We start from the raw sequence: 25280 nt of genomic DNA, 5'->3' as shown, positions 1-25280 counted from the left end.
CTTCAAATACTTGAAAGGCTGCCATATAAAGATGGAGAAAATTTGTTCTCTCTTGCTACACACAGGACAAGAGGCAATGCGGTCAAACTACAGCACAGTAGATTTAGATAAATCTCAGGAAAAACTTCCTAACTGTAAGAACAGTAGGTCAATGGAACTAACTGCCTAGGGAGGTTGTGGAACCTCCTTCACTGGAGGTTTTCAAAAAGAGGTTGGATAGCTGTTGTCTTGGATGGTTTAGACACAACAAATACTGCGTCTTGGCAAGGGGTTAGACTAGACGACCCTTACATTCCCTTCTAACCCTGTGATTCTAAGAAATCAATGGCAAAACTCCAGTTGACTTTAATGGGACCGGGATTTCACTTGAGATCTTCAAGGGTGTCAGCTGGAAGAACTTTTCTTATCTCAGGTGTAATGGAGTACACTCATTGTTGCGGGCATGCTCCTGTGGCTGGGTCTGGGGATCAACTCTCGTCTGATTTAGCGCCCCCTTCTGTCACTCGTTCATCCCAAGCCCTTCTTGCTTTCCAGAACTTGGGGTGCTCTCTCTTCATGACTAAGGGTGCTCCCTCTTCATGGCTTGGCCTTCCAGTCAGTCAGTTTACTTTTCCCTCACTGGACTGGCTGACCAGGCATCATTCCGAGCAGTCCTTCAATCCAAGACTATGCCACTCCCTCAGTGGCTGGTAGGGGAACCTAGTTCCAGCTCAGGGACCCTCAAATCAGCAGCCAAGGTCCGCGTCATCCCAAACCTTCTGTCATTTCCACAAACCTTTTCCTATCAGGCTTTTTCTACCAGGCTTCTACTCCGCCAACCTCTAGGGAAAACCTTCTTTCAGGGCCAAGATCCAAGGGCTTTTATTCTCCCCCTACACTTCCTCCTTTCCCTTGCTGAGTCTAAAGAATGACAGCAGACTGCCATCCTGCAGGCCTTTTCTGCTGCAAACTTCCTGACTTTATACCAGGCCCGCCTGCTTTTGTCTAGATGGGCTCCAGCCTCAATCAATGCTTTCTATCAAACCAAAACTCTCCCTCAAGAATGACCTCCCTCAGGTTACTTAACCCCTCCTGTGCCGTGTTAACCCCTTCCAGGGTAGTATGGGGTGAATACTCCATCAAAGCAAGAAATAAAGTATACTTTAGTGATCCCAGCTAATTTTTCATACACACAGTTTGTGACAAATGTGGTTATAGATTTCTTGTGTGCTGGAGCAGCCCATTTAGAATCTGCTATTTTCTCAAGATGGTCAGAGAACGAGAAAGCCAAATCTTTTCCTTTTAGATGTTCTCATAGCAGAATTCTGTAAACCCAGTCTGGCTTGCCAAGTTATTTATTTAACTGTACAGCGATGGTCCCACATTAACTCTTGGGGGATTCAGATTCTCCCTAATTCTAGTGGCCCTTTGTGTGGCTATGTTGTTGATGAATTCTTGTTGTTCATTTGTCTACCATGCAGCCTGGAGCTTAATGTGCATCTGTACTCTGAACAGCGACTACACAGGATATTTGGATGTGTGGGGACAGCTTTATTGCTCTCAGTGACTTCTAGATAAAATTTCTTCAGTTTACAATAGAAGAGACTTTGCCTGCAAACTCAACCTAGAATCTAAAAATCTGGTTGTGTTTTCTGCCCTGTTCTTCACAGATGTAGCTAGGGGCAGAGCTTGATCCTGCAGCTGGAATTTAACTGACAATTCTGTTGATAATGCGTAAGCCTGATTAGAAAGAACTCATTCTCCCATACTTAGTTGACTGTGGATTTGCCAGAGAAGAGATCTGCTGAGTAAGAAGGTGCCATTTGTATGTGGTTTCTTTCCAAAGTAGAATATTTTTTCAGTTTTGCACTTGCCATCACTGAAGTTTGCTCTACATTTTCCAACAAATTCACCCACAAGCGCACACATTCTAAATATCAAAAGTCGGAATTTGAAACAAAAAATCCATGATAAGTATGGACTCCACAACAGCTTTGACAAAAGTCCAACCTTAAGCTTTACCTATAAAGAAACTTGTCATATTAGGTTTACCCAGTTTAGGTTAAAGCCTTAGGGGAATTTTCAGCCTGTACTCGAACATGGACATAACTTCATTTTGAAGTAATTAATACAAACTGTCAGGTTACATCTTATAATGCAACAATATTTTCTCAGAATTGCACGCATCGGACGTACAATGCAAAAGAAAACTCGGTGCTACTGTTGTCTAAACACCAGACAACATGATATTATATAAGACATAAACCCAAACTAAAGGATATCATGAGTTTATTCAGTTTTGTGGGGGAGGGGTTGGAGAGATCACAGATACAGTGATAAGAGTATTTTTTTTAATTAGGAAGAGCAAACAGAACTAGACTGTTGCATGGTGTCAAGTATCGGGGGTAGCCGTGTTAGTCTGTGTCCACAAAACAACAAGGTGTTCGGTGGCACCTTAAAGGCTAACAGATTTATTTGGGCATAAGCTTTTCTGGGTAAAAAATCCACGATTCACCTGAAGAAGTGGGATTTTTACCCACAAAAGCTTATGCCCAAATAAATGTTAGTCTTTAAGGTGCCACCAGATTCCTTGTTGTTTTTTTAAACAGAACTAGAATAACCCTATAGAACATTTTCTAATGAAAATTTTTATAGCAAAAGAATTTAAGATAAGCACCAGCCTATCAATCAGTAAAATAAATCCCCATTTTCAGAGGTGAAGGATGAAACTAACACAAACAAACCCAAAAAATTCAAAGTAGAGGGGACATGACTAAAATTGCTAAGTCTAAAATATAATTCTCAATGACAGCTGTACCATATTAAGATAAGTTCTTTTAATAATTCCAATTTTTAAAAAACTGATCATAGCCATAGGATTCAATTTAAAAAAAAAAAGTCTTTCAGTGTGTTTCTGTGTAATATAAACCAGTGCCTAATCCTACAAACTGCCTAACCCTGCTCTCACTGAAGTCAATAATTTTGCCACTAATTTACGAATCCATGGATTTACAGTGGACTCCACTGTAGGCCAGAATTTCAAGAGAGCATGTATGTGAAGTGCACAGAGCAAAATCCTCTGCATACATACAAACTTTAATTTGCTTACAAAAATACCATACCTACATATGTGTGCATACATCAAGGGGTGTACACATACACACCACGTTGGTGCACACATAAATCAAGTGCTTGCACTTCTGCAAATATTTAAATATTATATTTGACATACTATAAAGTAAGCAGGCAAGGCAGTACACAAGATGAATCTGTAAGGTAGCCTGTATTTCTGAGACATCCAATAAATAACACTTAATGAATTTCTGTAATTTTATTTTCAATATACATTAATTGACTTGCTCTCATTTCCTTTATAAAAAAATTGACTAACTCATATTTTAATGTTCTTGCATTAAACACCAATTGTGTATACATTTGAATGCATTCAATACAGAAGATGTGTACTCAACTATTCACTGAATACGTGCAGACAAATATGAAGTCATTCCAAATGTTTACTTCTTATTCGCAGAGCATAATTTTTAACTTGCAAAGTTCTTGATTTGGCAGGTGTGTAGACCACATTAACAATTAATTTCCAGTTAAAAAATCTTCACTAAAGTGCAGTTAAAGTTGGAAATCCATATTAATGGCAATGCTTTTTGGTTGGAAATTTCTCCTCTCCTTCCCTAACTTCTGCAATGACACTAATGTAGATCATGGTTTTGAAAGGTGGTTTGTATTTCTATCTAGTTATTTCTGTGGCCTGTATCACTGTATATCTGAGCACTTTACACAGACTAATTAATTTATCACCAGAACGTCCCTGGGAGGAAGGGAAGTTGTTTCTTCATTTTACAGATGGGGAAACTGAGGCACAGAGGGCTTTTACATTTTTTTTAAGTGACTTGCCCTAGATCACACACTACCACCTGAGCTGAAGAAGAATCATGATTAGCTCTTGGTATTGTTAATAGTGAACAGTAAAAATAAAATAAAAAAATGACAAGACTGAAACTGCTCTTGCCACCTTGTCCTATGCCCAGGCAACCCATAGGCTGTAGTATGGCAACGTCTTGAGGGTTAATTCTGTAACCCACATCTTCTCTCAGACAATCACCTTTGGCAATTAATACACATATTCTCCATCTTCTTCCAGAATTAAGGAGAGGCGCATCACAGTTATACACCTCCAGTTTTGACGACGGGTGGTATCATCTCACTCTGAAGTGGGACACTCACCATCAGTGCTGCTGAGTGGTTGAGTGGAGGTGTGGCAGGTTGTCTTCTTCTCAGCTGTCCCACTTCCTTACTAGCACTCCACCATACAGTGGTTTGTCCTATCAGTGACTCTGCCCTCTAGGCAGGTCACATATTCAAGTCTGTACCTTTCAGGGCATGCATGAAGAGTCCAACAAAGGGAGAACTTTCAGGATTAAGTCGGAGACCTCAGGGCTCCCCCTTCTTAGGTCAATATCTCATAGCTCTGACCCGTCTATCTTCGGGGTCTGTACTGCCCAACTTGATTCCCTGGATCAGTGATAAGGCCTCTGTAGTTGTCCCTCTTTAGGAGTTGGTAGGGGAGCCGGAGCCCACCATCCCCATTGGTCTCCACTACAGGGCCCAATGGTGGGCAGCTAAGTCTTACACTCTGGGGTGCTTGTGCAGTTGCCTCCCTGGATCACTTCCTACCAGTCCCCAAGGTAAAGAACTAAACACAAAGATAAAGTCTCTGACCTTCAGAGACTCACAGGTCCCTTCTTCATAGTCTTGGTCAGGTCACTATTGCCAGGCTTCAGGCAGCATAAGCTCCATCCCAGGAGTTCAGAGTGCAGATCAGCTTATCTCCACTGTCGGTCTGCCACTGAGCTAGCTGCTCCCCTTTTTAAGCTCCTCTCCCAACCCATGCAGACCTTGCAGGTGCAGTGGGGCAGGGCGGCTGGGCCCAGAACAACTCTTTAACCTTCCTCCTTCCCATCATGGGATTTGTACACCCTATCACACACAGAGAGAAGTGTCAGATCAGATTAAACACAATGTGCGTCTATTTTAAAGTGCTGTTCTGCTCCGAAAAGTAATTGTAAAAATATCAAGGAGTTCCATGTTTACCGTGTCTCAATAATTTCCATATGAATTGTACTCGGTTTTCAAGACTGTTATTTGTCTGCCAGTCTTTCAAACTCAGTGTGGTCTCTGACAGAGAAACTGGATTTTCCTTCATGCTCCTTACCAGTAATTAAGATTCTACATGTTAAATTAGTTCAACTGTACCTGTGCAATTCCTCTTGCCAACCACGTGTTCACAGCTTTCACGGATTGGAACTAAGTAAGCAGTTCTTTTGATGATGCACAAGAAGGAATATGCACCCTTTACTCAAGGTTTGTCTTCACTGCAGAGTTAACGCAAATCTCATCCACACACAAAACCCCTTCATTTGAGCATGTTGGTGGTTTTAACTGAAGTTGGCAGGCTCATCAGAAGGTAAAGGCTATAGCTTGAGTGAACACAATTCCTCAGCTAACGCAACCACGCTCTGCTACTAATACAAGCACTCTGTGCCAGTCGTGTCCTATTTCGCAGCATGGTTGCTCTCACTCAAACTAGGCTAACTTGAGAGGAGTTAATTCAAGTGCAGATATAACCCAAGTTAACCCCTCAATTAAGACATAGCAGGTATGTCTACACTGCAACTAGACACCCACAGTTGGTCTCTGCCAGCTGACTTGGGCTCACGTTGCGGGGCTGTTTCATTGCTGTGTAGACTTCCAGGCTCGGGCTGTAGCAGAGGCTCTGGGACCCTCCCACCTTGCAGGGTCCTAGAGCCCAGGCTCCAGTCCATGCCCAGAAGTCTACACAGCAATGACACAGCCCCACAGCCCAAGCCCCACAACCCGGCGTCAGCTGGCATGCATCAGCCATAGGTGTCTGGTTGCAGTGTAGATATACCCACTCTTAGTTCTGTAGAAGCAGCACAGCTATTAGCATTAAAGAATGTAAAATCTTTTTTTTTATCATTGAAGGGAGACGATCTGACTTTGAATATACAAAGGGTAATATGAGACGATTTACACAGTCAGTTTTCAGAATTAAGCCACATCACAGAATTAAACTGTACATCCGAAGAACAACAAATAGAATGGAAGTTTAAACTATAACTGCCTGACAGAACCTGTACGAAGATTTTGCTACAAATTCTATGTGAATTATGTTATCTGGAAAGAATCCTCCCTCTTCTCTCCCCCACCCCCACGTTAACATGTAGCTTGTATAATGGATAAGCTTGTTTCCTCTAATGATGTTAGAGTCATCTCTGAACTTTGACAGGTCATCCCTTATTACATGTAACTCAATCCCAAAGACACAGGCTAACTTCTATTTGACCTTTAGGTATTACTATATCAAAAAAGAATTTTCTTGAGTTACGGTACACAACTCTTTGTAGGATAATCTTATGATTAAAGGATAGGCCAGGAGATTTGAGGGCTTTGTTAGGCTTTATCGCACATCTTTGGCAGGACCCTGAGAAAATTATATATGGCTAAACTTTCAAAGGTGGCCTCTAATTTGGGATGCCTGATTTTAGACACGTGACCAGAATTTTCAAATCCTCCTAAGCGGTAGCCTAAGTCGGATTTTATCAGCCCAGATGTATGCACATTTACAGCTGTAGATGTAATAAGTAAACAAAACAGGCACATCTCTCATTTGAAAAGCCAGTTTGATGAGCAGGCAAAGGCTGACTGCTTAGGGGTTTTCCAGTGTGCACAGTACAAGGATTTTCCAAAGTGCTCCTGTGTGGTATCCATTCACCTGTCCTCTCAGAGTCTGTTAGTGTGACCTTTTTTGTCCTTCTGCAACAGAATCAGGAGCCTTAACAAAGCTGCTGGGCAGCGCTTATTAACAAGCTGGTTATTAATTTACATTGTACATTCTATGAGGCAGTGAGCACCCTATTTTGTATAGAGGACAGCAAGGCCCAGATTCTGACGGGGGACTCAGTGCTACTGTAACAAATAATAATAATTTGCAACTAAAATACTGCAAAGTTAGGGATGGATTTGGAGATAAGTTTCATTGGGCTGGAATTTAAAAAAAAAAAATTTCCCCTCACTATGGACACACTTATTTGTCTCCCAGATGAGCTATATACTAGGCCTCTCTGCCCCATCATGCTTATCATAGAGTACAGTTTTGTTGTTGTGAACTATCATGCATGCTTTCTGCCTTCCAGGTTTCCCGGAAAGAGTGTAACCGAAGCAGTATTGGCAAGCCCAAACATTTAAACTAAATGAGTCAGGCTCTCCAAATATCATGAGATTTTATTTAAAATCTCATTGGATCAAAAATAAAGACATTCTGGGACTTTTTATTTGCTTTCTGGTTTTTCAATCTTAATGGTTCACATTTTCAAGCTTTTCTCTACAACCATGAGGGCCAGGAGCTAATTTTGTTTTTTAATGAAAGCTGAGATTTTCGCGTAATCACGTGAATTTAGGGGCAGAGGCTTTGCCATAAATCTCACAATATTTGATGTTGTTCTTAATTCATGCAAGTTGGTATCACTGGGAAGAGGTTCTTGGAAGACGATGGAGAAACATAGGGCAGCCCTCACACAATTTCCTTCTCACTCCCTGCACTAAAGCTGCCAAGAACACCCATGCAAATCAACTGCCAGCCACAACTCTGCAGAAATTTCTCCTCACACTCATGTTCAGCTATGTACTATTGTAGTAGGTACCCTGGGAAGTTTGCCCTGGATTTAAGCAAATGTTACATGCAGAAATTATTTACAATTTAGAGAGGGGCTGTTCCATATAACTGGCAGGGGTCCCCTACAAACTTCTTCAGTGCTCTAGAAAAAGGTGTATGAGAAATTAGTCTTACTCCCAATGACTGGAAGATCAGACCTAGAATTAATGAAATTTTAAAATAAATCCCTGCAGTGCACTCCTCTCTGTAGCATTTCTGTTCACCACTTTTTTCCTATTGTCCTCTCTGTTCCCTCATCCCACACTGCTTTAGCAATGTGCCAGACTGAAAGCCTCCTAAGACAATCTTGCATGGGGGCCAATTACCTTTTGAGGGTTTGCTAACATTTTTTAACTCTGCTCACTTTGCCTTGCTGTACCTAGGTTAACTGTGGAACAATGCCCATTTTGAGAGCTGGACAAGGAAAGAGGATGAGGGCTTTTCCCTTGTTTTCCATTTTTGCATGTGACCATGCATGAATCTATTCCGTATGGCACTTGACACCACTGGTCAGCAGACGCATGGAAGCCAAGAGTAAAATATAAACTGTACTTCTCCTTGAATTCCTGCTCTGTTACTGGCACCTAACAGCCTGGGGTCTTCAGTGCTGCATCCCAGAGCCTTCAAGCCAATTAAAAAATCCTTTTCCTCTTTCTGGAATGGCTTTCCACTACACACTGCTTCCTTTAAAAACAAGGGCTATGTTTTTACGCTGAGATCACTAATTCACTAAAATATCCTAGTGGAGACAAGGCACAGATAGATTTTACCTTGCTGTAGCTAGGGAAAGTCAATCCCATATTCCTCAACCTCTGGATGACCTCAACTAACTACCTGGGTAAGAACAACCTGTGTCTTGTCTCCATTGAGCTTTTACATCAGGATAGCTTTTTTTTTTTTTTTTGCATTGATGACACATCCTCAAAACACATAGCTTTGTTAGTAGCAGTTAAAGTAGAAGGGCTGCTGCTTGACAGCCCAGGCAGACACACACCCCCACAGGCCAAGAGAAAGGGGGAGAGAGTGCCTGTTGGAAAAGTAAGGCTGGAGCGAAGAGATGGAGAGAGCAAGCCTGTAGGAACAATGAGTGACCTGAGGAGGCAGGGAGTGTGGGGGAGGAGTGAGCAGCAGGCAATTGATCAGGTGTTCAAAAAGCTAGTAGTGAAATGAGTCAGAGAATCTGATTGATTTTTGCCTACACTGTTCCCACATATTTGTTGTAGCAAAATTAAGGAAGCCCTGGCTGGTGCAGCAACAAATGCTAAGGAATGCTAAGCAACCGGGCATGCAGGAGGCCCACAATGCATGTAACCTGATGCAGAGCTGCCAAGTTCTGTGCTCCTTCATATGACCTTTATGCAAATGTAATGAGGTATTTTGCATATCTGCAAATAATTTTCATATAGCCATAAACTGAAGCATATGGTAACAGTCCCTGTCCCCAGCAGTAGCAGGTGTAGGACATGGAGTTGCACAATCCTTGCTGACTCCGGCTGGGGCAGACAGGTCCTTGAGGTTATCTGGGAATCTTGCTGGGTTGGGAGTAGGAGAGGAAGCTGGGAATAACTGGGTGGGTGGCTGCTGAGGCTCCTGGAAGTACAGGGTTCCTACAGTGCTAGCACTTCTGATGATTCCTGGGGCAGGAGGTGCTGGATTTCAGGGATCTACTGAGAGGCAGAGGATGCTAGGGCTCCCGGGGACAGCCTGGTAGTTGACTGAGGTGGGAAAGAAGCATGGGGCTGGCAGTGGGCTCCTCCCCTTGCACTGCTGTCATAGAGTCATAGAATATCAGGGGTGGAAGGGACCTCAGGAGGTTATCTAGTCCAACCCCCTGCTCAAAGCAAGACCAATCCCCAATTTTTGCCCCAGATCCCTAAATGGCCCCCTCAAGGATTGAACTCACAACCCTGGGTTTAGCAGGCCAATGCTCAAACCACTGAGCTATCCCTCCCCCCGTCACCATGTACAGCCCGCTAGTTAGGGTTACTAACTCTTACTGAAGCTATTCCGGGAGTCCCCCCCCCCGTATGACGTAATTTCATTTTCTTAAAATATCCTCAATTACTTTCAATAGTCACCAGGAGATCAATGCCAATTCCGGGAAACTCCAGGCCAATTCTGGAGGGTTGGCAACCCTACTTTCCCTCCAGTCACTGCCACTTCTTGGCTGCTCCTTTCTAGCCCCAGTTTAGCTGAGGGAGCAGCAAGGGAGGACATGCCAGAGTGTTTGCTCAGCAGTCTCCACAGCAGACTCTGGCAGCAAGAAGGGGGAACTGCAGATAAATGCCTGATGTCTCAGCCAGATGTGTGAGGGTGAACAACTGAGATGCAGGCAGGTCTGAGAGGCCTGCCAATTTCATGACTGCCATGCGAGATGTGTGACACTTGGCAGTCTGCTTACATATACTCTGCTGATAGGGTGATTGCTCAACATCAGTGCCTGATTGGCTAAAGGTTTTCAAAAGCAACAGCTGACTCCGTGCATCTCAATTTTCAAGTGTCTGACTTGAGACATCTTTAAGGCTATTTTCAGAAAGTGCTGACGACCTATCCTCTGAAAAATAAAGGCCCCTTCAAAGTGTCTCTGGTTGCTCACTCAAAAATGGGGGCACCTAAATTCATCAGTCATGTCTTTCAATCTTGGCTATAGCTCGCACATCACCAGCTTGTCACATTACCACACATAATGGATAATTAACATCTAAGTCAAATTAAGGTGCTGTGACAGGGTTGGGCCAGATGGCTATAGGAGAGTAATAGAAGGCAGATATATTAGCCCCAGGTTAAGTAGGTCCCTTTTCCCTGGATAAGGTAACAGGGAAAGTTCCAGAACAATCAGGAACCTTCTGGAGACAATTAAGACAGGCTGATTAGAACACCTGCAGCCAATCAAGAAGCTGCTAGAATCAATTAAGGAAGGCTAATCAGGGCACCTGGGTTTAAAAAGCAGCTCACTTCAGTTTGTGGTGCATGTGAGGAGCTGGGAGCAAGAGGTGCTAGGAGCTGAGAGTGAGAACATATACTGTTGGAGGACTGAGGTGTACAAGCATTATCAGACACCAGGAGGAAGGTCCTACGGTGAGGATAAAGAAGCTGTTGAGAGGAGGCCATGGGGAAGTAGCCCAAGGAGTTGTAGCTGTCGCACAGCTGTTCCAGGAGGCACTCTAGACAGCTGCGTTCCACAGGGCCCTGGAGGGCTAGAACCCAGAGTAGAGGGCAGGCCCGGGTTTCCCCCAAACCTCCCAACTCCTGGTCAGACACAGGAGGAGTCGACCTGGACTGTGGGTTCACAAAAATGGCCAAACGGAGGGCTGCCGTGAAGCTCCAAGGCGAGCAAATCCACCAATAAGCGCAAGACCCACCTAGGTAGAGGAGGAACTTTGTCACAGTGCCCAAAGTTTTAAAATCTGACAGCTCTCTGGCACTTGAAGTGGGTGCCTCATATGCTCTCAGCAGTAATGCTGCAGCAGCCAGTCAGGTAGAAACTGTTCACAAAAGAGACCAAGGCTTTGTCTACGCACTGAAATTGCATAAGTTCAACTTAAACCAGTTTTTAAACATTTACTTAAACCAGTGCAAAACCCTGTTTAGACACACTCACGTCAGTTTAAGGGTAGCTTATTTTGATTTAGTTTATACCTGTTCCTAATCAACTTAAGATAAATCAAAGTAAACCAGGTTTACATTGGTTGAAGAGAGTCCACACACCAGTTTTAACAGTCCTTTTTAAATCACACCTTTAGTTAAATCAGCACGATCCTGCATGTACACAAGCCCAGATATTTGTTGGTGGCACTTACCATGGAAAAGGAAACTTTCTTCTTTGGGGACAGTCTATTCTGTGGAAGAGGCTGGAAAATAAAGAAATGGAGGACTCTGCACCAAAAAAAAATAAGAATAAGCTGACTAAGCAGAGGCTGGAGAGAATACTCTGGGCAGCGATGGGGGGAAATGAAAATGAAAATACAAGAGGCTGCATTTGGCTTAGGGCAGGGATGCCCAACCTACGACCCAGCAGAGCATTTCATAAGGCCTGTGGCCTGCTTCAACATAATATACTAACAGCCGATTCATTAGCGTTTTGTCATCATGTTTACATCATTTTAGTTTACACAAGTGTGCAAACAGACAGTACTATACTTAGAAATAACCTATCTAAATACATACAAAACAAGCTGAACATAAAACATAAATCAGTAAAAGTGATTAACTAAAATGTGTAGAATCTGTTTGGCCCACACAAGGTTGTGCTTAGGTTTATATGGCCCTCCTGTATAATAAGGTTGGGCACCACTGCCTGCAGGAGTCTTGATGGGTCCAAGTAGCCACACCATGAAAGAGTACCCAGAAAGCATTATTTAGCCAAGTCTTCTTCAGCACACTTGCAGTTTAACTTTTACTTTTCAGCACTACCATCCACCTCCTCCAACTGGCCCAGCTTAACCCCAAGCACTTTACGCTTCCTGATGCTATCATACTCCCCAAAACCCAGAAAAAAAGGTTCAAGTCACTCCCACCTCCCTTCACCCCAATCAAGGACACAGTCAGACTGTTAAGTTGCAGTCTATTGGTATGTGCAAAGTTACTCTCTGAAGAGTGTCAGTTTGATTTGGATAGTACTTTCTGTTCCTTGGCACTAAAACATCCAGCCAAGGACAGACAGCTTCAGTGAGCCAGGACTTCCAATGGCATGTTCCATCCAGCCCTAGAGAAAATGAACCTGAGTTGATAGAAGACGAGGGATGAAATATTATGTCCTCATACTATCTTGGCAGCCCTTCAAAGGAAGGCCAACTCCTGTAACCAATGGGTCTGAGCTGGGGGATTGGAGGGAAAGGTTCTCTACCACCTTCCTTCATCCAATCACCACCCATAGCATTTTGGACTGACACTGGTTCCATTCAGAAAAAAACCCCAAACAATCATCTCTTTGGTCAGCATCCTTGCCAGGATCATGAGGCAGCTAGTTTTAGGGACTGGGACATGGACAGTCATTCCTAGTGGTCAGAACACGAGTCATGTACCAGAAAACAGAGCCAAAAGGTCAGAACCAGAGTCAGAGGCTAGATGCCAAAACTAAGGGTCAAGCCAGATAAGAATGGCCATACTGGGTCAGACCAAATGTCCATCCACCCCAGTATCCTGTCTTCAAACAGTGTCCAATGCCAGGTGTACCAGAGGGAATGAACAGAACAGGTAATCATCAAATGATCCATCCCCTGTCACCCATTCCCAGCTTCTGGCAAACAGAGGATAGGGACACCATTCCTGTCCATCCTGGGTAATAGCCACTGATGGACCTATCCTCCATGAACTTATTTAGTTCTTTTTTGATCCCTGTTATAGACTTGCCCGTCACAACATCCTCTGGTAAAAAGTTCCACAGGTTTTGTGAAGAAATACTTCCTTTTGTTTCTTTTAAACCTGTTGCCTATTAATTTCATTTGGTGACCCCTAGTTCTTGTGTTATGAGAAGGAGTAAATAACACTTTATTTACTTTCTTCACACCAGTCATGATTTTAAAGACCTCTATCAAATCCCCCCCTTAGTCATCTCTTTTCCAAGCTGAAAAGTCCCAGTCTTATTAATCACTCCTCATATGGCAGCCGTTCCATACCCCTAATCATTTTGTTGCCATTTTCTGAACCTCTTCCCATTCCAATATATCTTTTTTGAGATGTGGCGACCACATCTGCATGCAGTATTCTAGATGTGGGTTTATATAGAGACATTATTATATTTTCTGTTTTATTATCTATCCATTTCTTAATGATTCCCAACATTCTAATTGCTTCTTTGACTGCCAATGCACATTGAATGGATGTTTTCAGAGAACTATCCACAGTGACTCCAAGATCTCTTTCTTGAGATTCGGAGCCAAAGGTCAGAATCAGAGTCAGAGGCCGAATGCCAGGGCCAAAGGTCAGAGTTAGAATCAGTGACTCCAACCAATGGTCAGAGTCAGTGCCATAGGATAGCGGCAGGGATCACGAACAAAGCAGCAAAGCAGGACTCAGGCAAGAAGGCAATGTAGCAGCCAGTCAGGGCCTCTCCCAGTTGCCTCCTTCTGGCTTAAGTAGTACATCCAGACCAACTGGTGGGTCCAAGCACTCTTCCAATCAAGATTCCTGTGGGTGGTGCCTCTGGTGGGGCTAGGGATCCATGAGCCACTCAGCCCAGCAAACTGCTAGATAGTGGCTAGGATATGTGGGTTTCTTAGAGACCTGTGCACCCAGGTTTAAGACCCGTGGAGCCTCAGACCTATCTCCGCAGAATTGCCAGGGAAAATCCCTCCCCAGAAGGCTTGACCCAGACAAGGAAATGCTGTCTTCTTCTGCAGAGAGGTTTGAAATGAAATTAACCAGGTGTCTTGCTCCTGCCGAAGAACAGCTGACCTCACCAAATAACTAGTAACCCCAAGCTAGTGGAAAACAGAGAATGAGAGTGGTGCAGCCAGTTCCTTGTGCTCTGCAGTGAAGTCAAAGTCCACAATAACTGACTTCAGATGGGGGAAATCCAACGCTGCACAGCCTTGCTCAACAAAGCCAATTACCTGGTCACACAAAACCTAGACAGGCCTCCCTCTCATGGCAAGCCCAGTGAGCCAATCTCTTGCTTTGGTGGTAGCAGCAACAATTGTTTGTCCTCTTTCCTGCAATCATTTTCATTCCCACTACAGCCAGATATGGGTCAGGGTGTTGCACCAGCCCCGTCTTTGAGTGGTGTAAATTCATGCTGTAGCTAATGGATAAAATTGGCAAAATCTCAGCCAACTAAAAACAGAGAAAACAGTAAGTACCCCCATTGCCTGCTCACCACAATGTTCTTTCCCACCACATTTCACTTATTTTTTCCTGTATCCAAACTCACATTTTTGATAAACTCTACACTTTCATTATTCTTTAAATGACCGTTGTCTTCATCACCAGAAAGCCTCAGATGTTCTCACAGGCCACCTCTCCAGCACCAACCTGTCATTAAAGAGAAATCTGAACCAGCTTCTGGCACCTTAGGAGTACCCTGAACATGCCTATCATTCAAATTGTATTTCTCCCTCCTGTCAAACTGATTGTTGTTTCTCATGCTAAAAATATGCATACATACTTAAACATAAAAAGCTTTGGTCTCAAAAGTCCTGTAAGTTTATGCTTTGTCTGTTTGTTTAAAAAGGCTAATGTTTTAAGATATGAGAAGTTAGGAAATATGATTGGCCACTAATGTTAACTCATAAGAGTGTACTTGTAAGCTTCCATTCTATTCTTAACTTACTTCATAGTCTATACAGTTGAAACAGCAGTACATACGACTAGTAATGCTATGGACTCAGCTTAGACCTGCCAATACCTAGAGTAGGCATGATACGGCGAGTTAAAGTTGAACAAAAACACTAACCCAGGAACCTATCCTTGCAACAAAGCCTGTTGCCAACTCTGTCCACATATCTATTCTTCTGTGGATCTAAATTAAACCCTTTAATTTATTGTAATTTGCTTTATTATCAATGGCACAATGGCCTACGTTTTAAACCAGACATTTGACATGGAACAGTGATAAAGCATGAAAAGTACTCATGTGAACACAATGGACAAATTAGATGTCAATAATTGTGCATTCCACAGTCTTATACAGTTTGGATGTGTAAACAGACATTTACATCTGACAGGAAAACACTCAAACACAAATTCTTTTAAAGCTTGCATAAACAAAACTTAAGACAAACAAAATCTGCATCACATGCAGTACTCCTAGAACAAATTGTTTTGAATGGATGAACGTTAAGATGAAATTATTGTTTATATTTTTGATGTAAAGTATTTGTAAATTATTTGTATTTTAGCATTAGCATTAACACATGCAACTTTCTTCCTTACCTTTAGGGAATCAAAGCAGGCAATAACTCTTCCATTTTCAATCTGGCAACTTTTGGGGGGATGTGCAAATTTGCATTCCTCATCAGAGCGTGAACAAGTTCCTCTCTGAAACTGTCGACACACTTCTAATGTCAGCCATTTTGTATCTCTTACAGGAGCAACATTCAAAGCCATGATGAAAAACTGATTTAGGTTTTGTGAATGACTATTAAGTGAATTATGCCAAGCCAATCTACAACAATTCCAAAAGCTATAGTTGAGAGAGAGAAGCTCTGTGCTTTTTTTCTATCGGCAATGAAGTAATAAATTGCTTAATGGAGCCCAGTACACACCAAGCAGAATGAGCAAAGACAATTTATCAGCAAGCAGTCACTCATCAATCAATATGTCCCACTTGTAGACTTTTGGCTGCAAAAAAATCATGCTCAGTAGCATCTCTGGCTGTAAAATATCTGAGTCTCTTGATTGGATCACTGACAACAGTTTTAAATAAAGTTACTTCAGTGCAATGGCACTCCTTGAGATAATATTAATTCTTTGCAGGCTGCTTGCTGGTATCGATTACACAGGAAAAGCAATGTAGTCAGCTTATTCACGTCCTGGCAGTAATTCTTTCTTCAGCTTTTTTAATATGGAAGCTAGTTTCACATCAAGCAATTGGCAAACCAAGACAGTTGAGGTGTCTTCTGTGACATAGAAGGTCAGGGCAATGTCTAGCTGGCAGAGATAATATTTTGAAAACACATTCAGGCGTCGCAGTCTTCTCTTGTAAAAGTGACTTCACAAAGGCACTTTTTAATAATTGACCTGACAAAACAAATAAAATATCAGTTTATATTCAACCTTTTAAAAAGCAACATTTTGAAAAACAATCACCACCTTTTTATCATGGACACTGAAAATGTGCAGTTACTGCAGTAAAATAGTGCAGACTTAAATTAAACAAAATATTAAATAGCCCCTTTCATGAAGTTATTCACGACAAGGGAATAACCAATTGAAACAGGTATTGCAGCAATATTCTAGGCAACAATCGAAAAATTGGGAATGACTTAAACAGATAAATGTAGAAGATACAATAATTAGGCATGCTGCTTCAGAAACAATTCAATCTCATGTGCTTAAATTCCAAAATAATGTATTAGAGCCACAGTTTCCAATTAATTTATCAGTTAGTCCTTTAGATTGCACTATTGAGTGTTGTAAACAACTACTTATTATTCATTCTGTTTATAAAAAATGAAGATGGTAGAATTTTGTATGAACTTCTTGTCTCTTGAAAAAAAAGGGGGGGGGTATCTTTATAATAGGTAAAACCCCTGTTTCTAACAGAAAGAATGTTAATTGGATTTTTTAAAACTACAGACTATTTCTAAAAGGTTTCATGTAAGGCTGCAGTAACCTTCTAATTGTTTAAATATTCTTTCAGCATTTACTTTTATTGTGAACCTAAATTTTTTCTTAAGTAAAATGATATTCGTGGTTCTTTATTTTTATAAAGTATAATTGAAGGCCAATGCACTTGACACAAATGTAAATAACAATACATTACTACAAAAATAAACTTTATCTGTAGACAAGATGACTGTAGACATGATTTCTGCTCTAACTCTGCTTTAAAAACATACAAACTTGGTTGAATAACTAAGTGTTTTATACAGATTCTACTACACCAAAGAAGTGATTACTTTTTTAGAATAATGAAGCTATTTTGTATGCTAAGTAGAATCCACAAGGTCATTTTCTATTAAAAATACATTGAGAAGAAAAAAATCATATTTTGTAGTACATAGTTCTATAAGAAGCTCCATCCATACTTTTAGAAAAACTGTGTATTATATAAAAACGAGGAGTACTTGTGGCACCTTAGAGACTAACAAATTTATTTGGGCATAAGCTTTTGTGGGCTAATACCCACTTCATCGGATGCATGTAGTGGAAAATACAGTAGGAAGCTATATATACACAGAGAACATGAAAAAATGGGTGTTGCCATACCAACTGTAACGAGACCAATTAATTAAGGTGGGCTATTATCAGCAGGAGAAAAAAAACCTTTTGTAGTGATAATCAGGATGGCCCATTTCAAACAGTTGACAAGAAGATGTGAGTAACAGTAGGGGGAAAGCAATTGGCATGGGGAAATAGTTTTTACTTTGTGCAATGACCCTTCCACTCCCAGTCTTTATTCAAGCTTAATTTAATGGTGTCCAGTTTGCAAATTAATTCCAATTCTGCAGTTTCTCATTGGAGTCTGTTTTTGAAGTTTTTTTGTTGGAGAATTGACAGATTGACAGAGCCAGAAGAATACCCAGAAGTCACCTATTCCAGGACAGGCCCAACAAAGAAAGTAACAGAACGCCATTAGCCGTCACCTTCATCCCCCAACTAAAACCTCTCCAGTGCATCATCAAGGATCTACAACCTATCCTGAAGGACGATCCCTCACTCTCACAGATCTTAGGAGACAGGCCAGTCCTCGCTTACAGACAGCCCCCCAACCTGAAGCAAATACTCACCAGCAACCACACACCATACAACAAAAACACTAACCCAGGAACCTATCCTTGCAACAAAGCCTGTTGCCAACTCTGTCCACAAATCTATTCAAGGGACACCATCATAGGAGCTAATCAGTTCAGCCACACCATAAGAGGCTCGTTCACCTGCACATCTACTAATGTGACATATGCCATAATGTGCCAGCAATGCCCCTCTGCCATGTACATTGGCCAAATCAGACACTCTCTACGCAAAAGAATAAATGGACACAAATCAGACATCAAGAATTATAACATTCAAAAACCAGTCAGAGAACACTTCAACCTCCCTGGTCACTCAATTTCAGACCTAAAAGTCACAATTCTCCAGCAAAAAACCTTCAAAAACAGACTCCAATGAGAAACTGCAAAATTGGAATTAATTTGCAAACTGGACACCATTAAAAAGGGAAGAAGGAGGATCCTGGGAACTACAGGCCAGTCAGCCTCACCTCAGTCCCAGGAAAAATCATGGAGCAGGTCCTCAAAGAATCAATCCTGAAGCACTTGCATGAGAGGAAAGTGATCAGGAACAGCCAGCATGGATTCACCAAGGGAAGGTCATGCCTGACTAATCTAATCGCCTTTTATGATGAGATTACTGGTTCTGTGGATGAAGGGAAAGCAGTGGATGTATTGTTTCTTGACTTTAGCAAAACTTTTGACACGGTCTCCCACAGTATTCTTGTCAGCAAGTTAAGGAAGTATGGGCTGGATGAATGCACTATAAGGTGGGTAGAAAGCTGGCTAGATTGTCGGGCTCAACGGGTAGTGATCAATGGCTCCATGTCTAGTTGGCAGCCGGTATCAAGTGGAGTACCCCAAGGGTCGGTCCTGGGGCCGGTTTTGTTCAATATCTTCATAAATGATCTGGAGGATGGTGTGGATTGCACTCTCAGCAAATTTGCGGATGATACTAAACTGGGAGGAGTGGTAGATACGCTGGAGGGCAGGGATAGGATACAGAGGGACCTAAACAAATTGGAGGATTGGGCCAAAAGAAATCTGATGAGGTTCAATAAGGATAAGTGCAGGGTCCTGCACTTAGGACGGAAGAACCCAATGCACAGCTACAGACTAGGGACCGAATGGCTAGGCAGCAGTTCTGCGGAAAAGGACCTAGGTGTTGACAGTGGACGAGAAGCTGGATATGAGTCAGCAGTGTGCCCTTGTTGCCAAGAAGGCCAATGGCATTTTGAGATGTATAAGTAGGGGCATAGCGAGCAGATCGAGGGACGTGATCGTTCCCCTCTATTCGACATTGGTGAGGCCTCATCTGGAGTACTGTGTCCAGTTTTGGGCCCCACACTTCAAGAAGGATGTGGATAAATTGGAGAGAGTCCAGCGAAGGGCAACAAAAATGATTAGGGGACTGGAACACATGACTTATGAGGAGAGGCTGAGGGAGCTGGGATTGTTTAGCCTGCAGAAGAGAAGAATGAGGGGGGATTTGATAGCTGCTTTCAACTACCTGAAAGGGGGTTCCAAAGAGGATGGCTCTAGACTGTTCTCAATGGTAGCAGATGACAGAACGAGGAGTAATGGTCTCAAGATGCAGTGGGGGAGGTTTAGATGGGATATTAGGAAAAACTTTTTCACTAAGAGGGTGGTGAAACACTGGAATGCGTTACCTAGGGAGGTGGTAGAATCTCCTTCCTTAGAGGTTTTTAAGGTCAGGCTTGACAAAGCCCTGGCTGGGATGATTTAACTGAGAATTGGTCCTGCTTCGAGCAGGGGGTTGGACTAGATGACCTTCTGGGGTCCCTTCCAACCTTGATATTCTATGATTCTATAAATTAAGCTTGAATAAAGACTGGGAGTGGATGGGTCATTGCACAAAGTAAAAACTATTTCCCCATGCCAATTGTTTTCCCCCTACTGTTACTTACATCTTCTTGTCAACTGTTTGAAATGGGCCATCCTGATTATCACTACAAAAGGTTTTTTTTCTCCTGCTGATAATAGCCCACCTTAATTAATTGGTCTCGTTACAGTTGGTATGGCAACACCCATTTTTTCATCTTCTCTGTGTTTATATATATCTTCCTATTGTATTTTCCACTGCATGCATCCAATTAAGTGGGTTTTAGCCCATGAAAGCTTATGCCCAAATACATTTGTTAGTCTCTAAGCCACAAGTGCTCCTCATTTTTTTTTTGCTGCTACAGACTAACACGACTACCACTCTGAAACCTGTGTATTATATGACAATATTTAATAGTGTATATTATAATGTAATTAAAGACAGCATTACAGTGCTTATGTACAAGGGGGCACAGTTAAGGTTACACATGCAAACTTAACTTTGGTATTTCCTGACTTTGAGTGCCTAACCAATACTGACCAAAATTTTCAAAAAAGTCCGAAGTTTGGCTTCCAAAACCATATTTAGGCAATTAAGTAAGTGGCCTGATTTTCAGAAGTACGGAGCATCCAAGCAGCTCCCACTGACACAGACTCAGGTGGGACTTAGAAAGTGGAACAACTTGGTGAGTGGGTATTTAGAGAAGAAACTGCCCTTTGTAAGAAGGACAGGTAAAGAGTTGTTTGGGAAGCTGTGGGTTGTGGGGGGAGTGAAAGAGAGAGGAAGAACAGAGGAAGATTCATAAACGGATACATTCCAAGGCCAGAGGGCACCATTGTGATCATCCAGTTTGACTTCCTATATAACACAGGCCATAGAACTTCCCCCAAATATTCCTAGAGCAGATCTTTTAGAAAAACATCTAATCTTGATTTAAAAATAGCCAGTGATGGACAATGTACCATAACCCTTGGTAAATTGTTCCAATGGTTAATTACCCTTGCTGTCGAAAAATTACACCATATTTCCAGTCTAAATTTGTCTAGCTTCAAATTCCAGGTATTAGATCCTGTTATACCTTTCTCTGCTAGATTGAAAAGCCCATTATTACATATCTGTTCCTCATGTAATCAAGTCATCCTTTAATTTTCTCTTTGTTAAGCTAAATAGAACAGCTGTTTGAGTCTATCACTATAAGGCAGGTTTTCTAATCCTTTAACCATTTTGTCGTGGCTCTTCTCTGAACCCTCTGCAATATATCAACGTTCTTCTTGAACTGTGGCACCAGAACTAGATATCGTATTCCAACAGCGGTCACACCAGCACCAGTCACACCAGCACCACATACAGAGGTAAAATAACCTCTCTATTCCTACTCAAGATTAATTTATTTTACGCATCCTAGGATCACAGTAAGAAGAAAAAAAGTACTTGTGGCACCTTAGAGACTAACAAATTTATTTGAGCATAAGCTTTCGTGAGCTATAGCTCACTTCATCGGATGCATACAGTAAATATATTCAAGCATAAGCTTTCGTGAGCTACAGCTCACTTCATCGGATGCATACAGTATTTCCACTGTATGCATCCGATGAAGTGAGCTGTAGCTCACAAAAGCTTATGCTCAAATAAATTTGTTAGTCTCTAAGGTGCCACAAATACTCCTTTTCTTTTTGTGGATATAGACTAACACGGCTGCTACTCTGAAACCTAAGATCACAGTAGCTCTTTTGGCCAGAGCATCACATTGGGAGCTCATTTTCAGCTGATTAATCACCACAACTGCCAAATCCGTTTCAGAGTCACTGCTTCTCAGAAGAGAGTTCCCTATTCTGTAAGTGTGACCTACATTCTTTGTTCCCAGATGTATACATTTACACTTAGCCATATTAAAATGCTTATTGTTTGCTTGTGCTCAGTTTACCAAGCGATCCAGATCTCTGTGAATCAGTGATCTGTATTCTTCATTATTTACCACTTCCCCAATTTTTGGGTTATCTGCAAACTTTATCAGTGATGATTTTATATTTTCTTTCAGGTCACTGATAAAAATTTTAAAAAGCATAGGGCCAAGAACCAATCCCCATGGATGGAACTCCACAGAAAACACACCCACTTGATTATTATTCCTCATTTATAATTACATTTGAAGACCTATCAGTTAGCCAGCTTTTAATCCATTTAATGTGTGCCATGTTAACGTTATATCATTCTAGATTTTTAATCAAACTGTCATGTGTTACCAAGTAAAATGCCTTACAGAAGTCTAAGTATATTTCATCAACACTATTAGCTTCATCAACCAAACTTGTAAACTTAAAAAAAGACATAAGGTTAGTTTGACAGGATGTATTTTCCATTAACCCACGTTGATTGGCATTACTTATATCACCTTCCTTTAATTCAGTCTTTCTATTATCTTGACCGGGATCGATGTCAGTCTGACAGGCCTATAATTGCACCAGTAACCCGATTTACCCTTTTAAAATAGTGGCATAACATTAACTTTCTTATGGTCTTCTGGAAATTTCCCAGTGCTCCAAAACTTATTAAAAATCAGCCTTAATGGTCCACCAAGCTCCTCAGCCACCTCTTTTAAAAACTCTTGGATACAAGTTATCAGAACCTGCTGATAAAATGCCTAACTTTAGTAGCTACTTTTTTAACATTCTCCTGAGATGCTGGTGGAATGGACAGTGTTATCATATATGACATGACTATGTCATCTGTTTTTTTCCCCAAATACAGAACAAAAATATTTATTGAACACTTCTGCCTTTTCTGTATAACTATTGATAATGCTACCATTTCCACATAGTAATGAACTAACACCATTGTTAGGATTCTTTTAGTTCCTAATATACTTTTAAAAACTCCTTATTTTCCTTAATTCTGCTGGCCATAGAGTTCTCCTTGTGTGCCTTTGCTTCCCCTATCAATTTTCTATAATTCATACATTCTGATTTATATTCATAACTCTCAACTTCCCATTTCTTCCATTTGTTAGATATTTATTTATTTAACAGCTGCCTTCACTTCCCCTCTAAATCAGGTTACTTTTTTAGTCAGTATGGCCTTCTTCCTTGATTGTGGCTTCTTGGGTTTCTAATAAAGTATTCTTAAACAATTTCCAACTATCATTCACAATTTTTTCTGATTAAATTCTTCCTGACAGCTGATCTGGATCAAGATTGTTTTCAGCTTTTTGAAAATAGCCCTTTTAAAGCATTAAGTATATATATCACTGATCTGGATTTTATTCAATTTGCACACTATAAATGTAATCAAGTCATGATTTGTATCTAAGTTACCATTAATTTTTACTTCTATGATCAGTTCCTTTTACTTCTATGATCAGTTCCTGTCAAGATGAAACAATAACTAACAGAAGATGTGGAAATGGTAGAAGTGTTTAATTAATTTTTTTGTTTTAGTTTTCACCAAAAAGGTTAGCAATTGGATATGTAACATAGTGAATGCCAGTGAAAATAAGGTAGGATCAGAGGCTAAAATAGAGAAAGAATAAGTTAAAAATTACTTAGAAAAGATAGATGTCTTCAAGTCACCAGGACCTGATGAAATACATCCTAGAATACTCAAGGAGCTGATTGAGGAGATATCTGAGCCTTTAGCAATTATCTGAAAAATTCTGGAAGAAGGGAGAGATTCCAGAGGACTGGAAAAGGGCAAATATAGTGCCCCTCTGTAAAAAGGGAAATAAGGACAATCCGGTGAATTGCAGACCAGTCAGCTTAACTTTAGTACCCGAAAAGATAATGGAGCAAATAATTAAGCAATCAATTTGCAAACATAGAGAAGATAATAAGGTGATAAGTAACAGTCAGATTTGGATTTGTCAAGAACAAATCGTGTCAAACCAACCTAATATAGCTTTCTTTGACAGGATAAAGATGTAGATGGGGGGGGGGAGAAGTAGATGTGATATATCTTGACTTTAGTAAGGCTTTTGATACTGTCTCACATGATCTTCTTATAAACAAACTAGGGAAATACAATCTAGATGGAGCTACTACAAGGTGGGTGCATAACTGGTTGGAAAACCGTTCCCATCAGTGGTTCACAGTCAAGCTGGAAGGGCATATCGAGTGGAGTCCTGCAAGGATCAGTTCTGGGTCTAGTTTTATTCAACATCTTCATCAGTGATTTAGATAATGGCATACAGAGTACACTTACAAAGTTTGAGGACAATACCAAGCTGGGAGGAGTTACAAGTGCTTTGGAGGGTAGGATTAAAATTCGAAATGATCTGAACAAACTGGAGAAATGGTCTGAAGTAACCAGAAGGAACAATCAGTTGCACACATATAAAATGGGAAATGACTGCCTAGGAAGGAGTTCTGCAGAAAGGGATCTGGGGGTCATAGTGGATCACAAGCTAAATATGAGTCAACAGTGTAATACTGTTGCAAAAAACATCATCATTCTGGGACGTATTAGCAGGAGTGTTGTAAGCAAGACATGAGAAGTAATTCTTCCACTCTACTCTGTGCTGATTAGGCCTCAACTGGAGTCTTATGTGGACAAATCGGAGAAAGTCCAGAAAAGAGCAACAACAACAAAAATTAAAGGTCTAGAAAACATGTCCTATGAGCGAAGATTGAAAAAAAATTGGGTTTGTTTAGTCTGGAAAAGAGAAGACTGAGAGGGGACATGATAACAGTTTTCAAGTACACAAAAAGTTGTTACAAGGATGAGGGAGAAAAATTATTCTCCTTAACCTTTGAGGATACGACAAGAAGCAATGGGCTTAAATTGCAGCAAGGGCAGTTTAGGTTGGACATTAACAAAAACTTCCTAACTGTCAGGGTGGTTAAGTACTGAAATAAATTGCCCAGGCAGGTTGCGGAACTCCATCATTAGAGATTTTTAACAGCAGATTAGACAAACACCTGTGAAGGATGGTCTAGAATTTAAATAATCCTTAGTCCTGCCAGGAGTGCAGGGGACTGAACTAGATGAACTCTCGAGGTCCCATCCAGTCCTACGATTGTAGGATTCTATTAAGTCTAACATAGAATTCTCCTGGATTGGATGCAGGTAGGAAATCGTCATCTATAATTTATAGAAATTCCAAGGATGTTTTAGTCCTGGCAGCATGAGACCTCCAGTATATGTCACTGTCACACTGTCCAAGATCACACAGCTTTTTCCTCTATACATTATAAATAGGTCCAATGAGATTTGATGGTCTCTAGCAGACATCAACTAGTATCCCATCTTGCGCTTTATCTGTTAGGACATTGATCCATAAACATTCAGAATCATTTTCTTCTGACAGGTTTCAGAGTAGCAGCCGTGTTAGTCTGTATTCGCA

General features: G+C 41.3%; 1 protein-coding gene across 11 annotated transcripts in view; it reads right to left on the bottom strand.

The window, feature by feature from the left end:
- MBNL2 (muscleblind like splicing regulator 2) overlaps positions 1-25280 on the bottom strand; it is a 363485-nt gene that overhangs the window by 97344 nt on the left and 240861 nt on the right. For all 11 annotated transcript variants that reach the window (XM_084631980.1, XM_084631982.1, XM_084631985.1 and 8 more), the window contains one exon: positions 15602-16408. In XM_084631980.1, the coding sequence (XP_084488106.1) occupies positions 15602-15775 (174 nt within the window). In that variant the 5' untranslated portion in view covers positions 15776-16408. The remainder of the gene's footprint in view (positions 1-15601; positions 16409-25280) is intronic.

The sequence above is a fragment of the Lepidochelys olivacea genome, assembly GCF_965140295.1.
Source record: "Lepidochelys olivacea isolate rLepOli2 genome assembly, chromosome: 1".
NCBI lineage: Eukaryota > Metazoa > Chordata > Testudines > Cheloniidae > Lepidochelys > Lepidochelys olivacea.
Note: the sequence above shows the minus strand (reverse complement) of the source record. Positions and strands in the feature narration are given on the sequence as shown.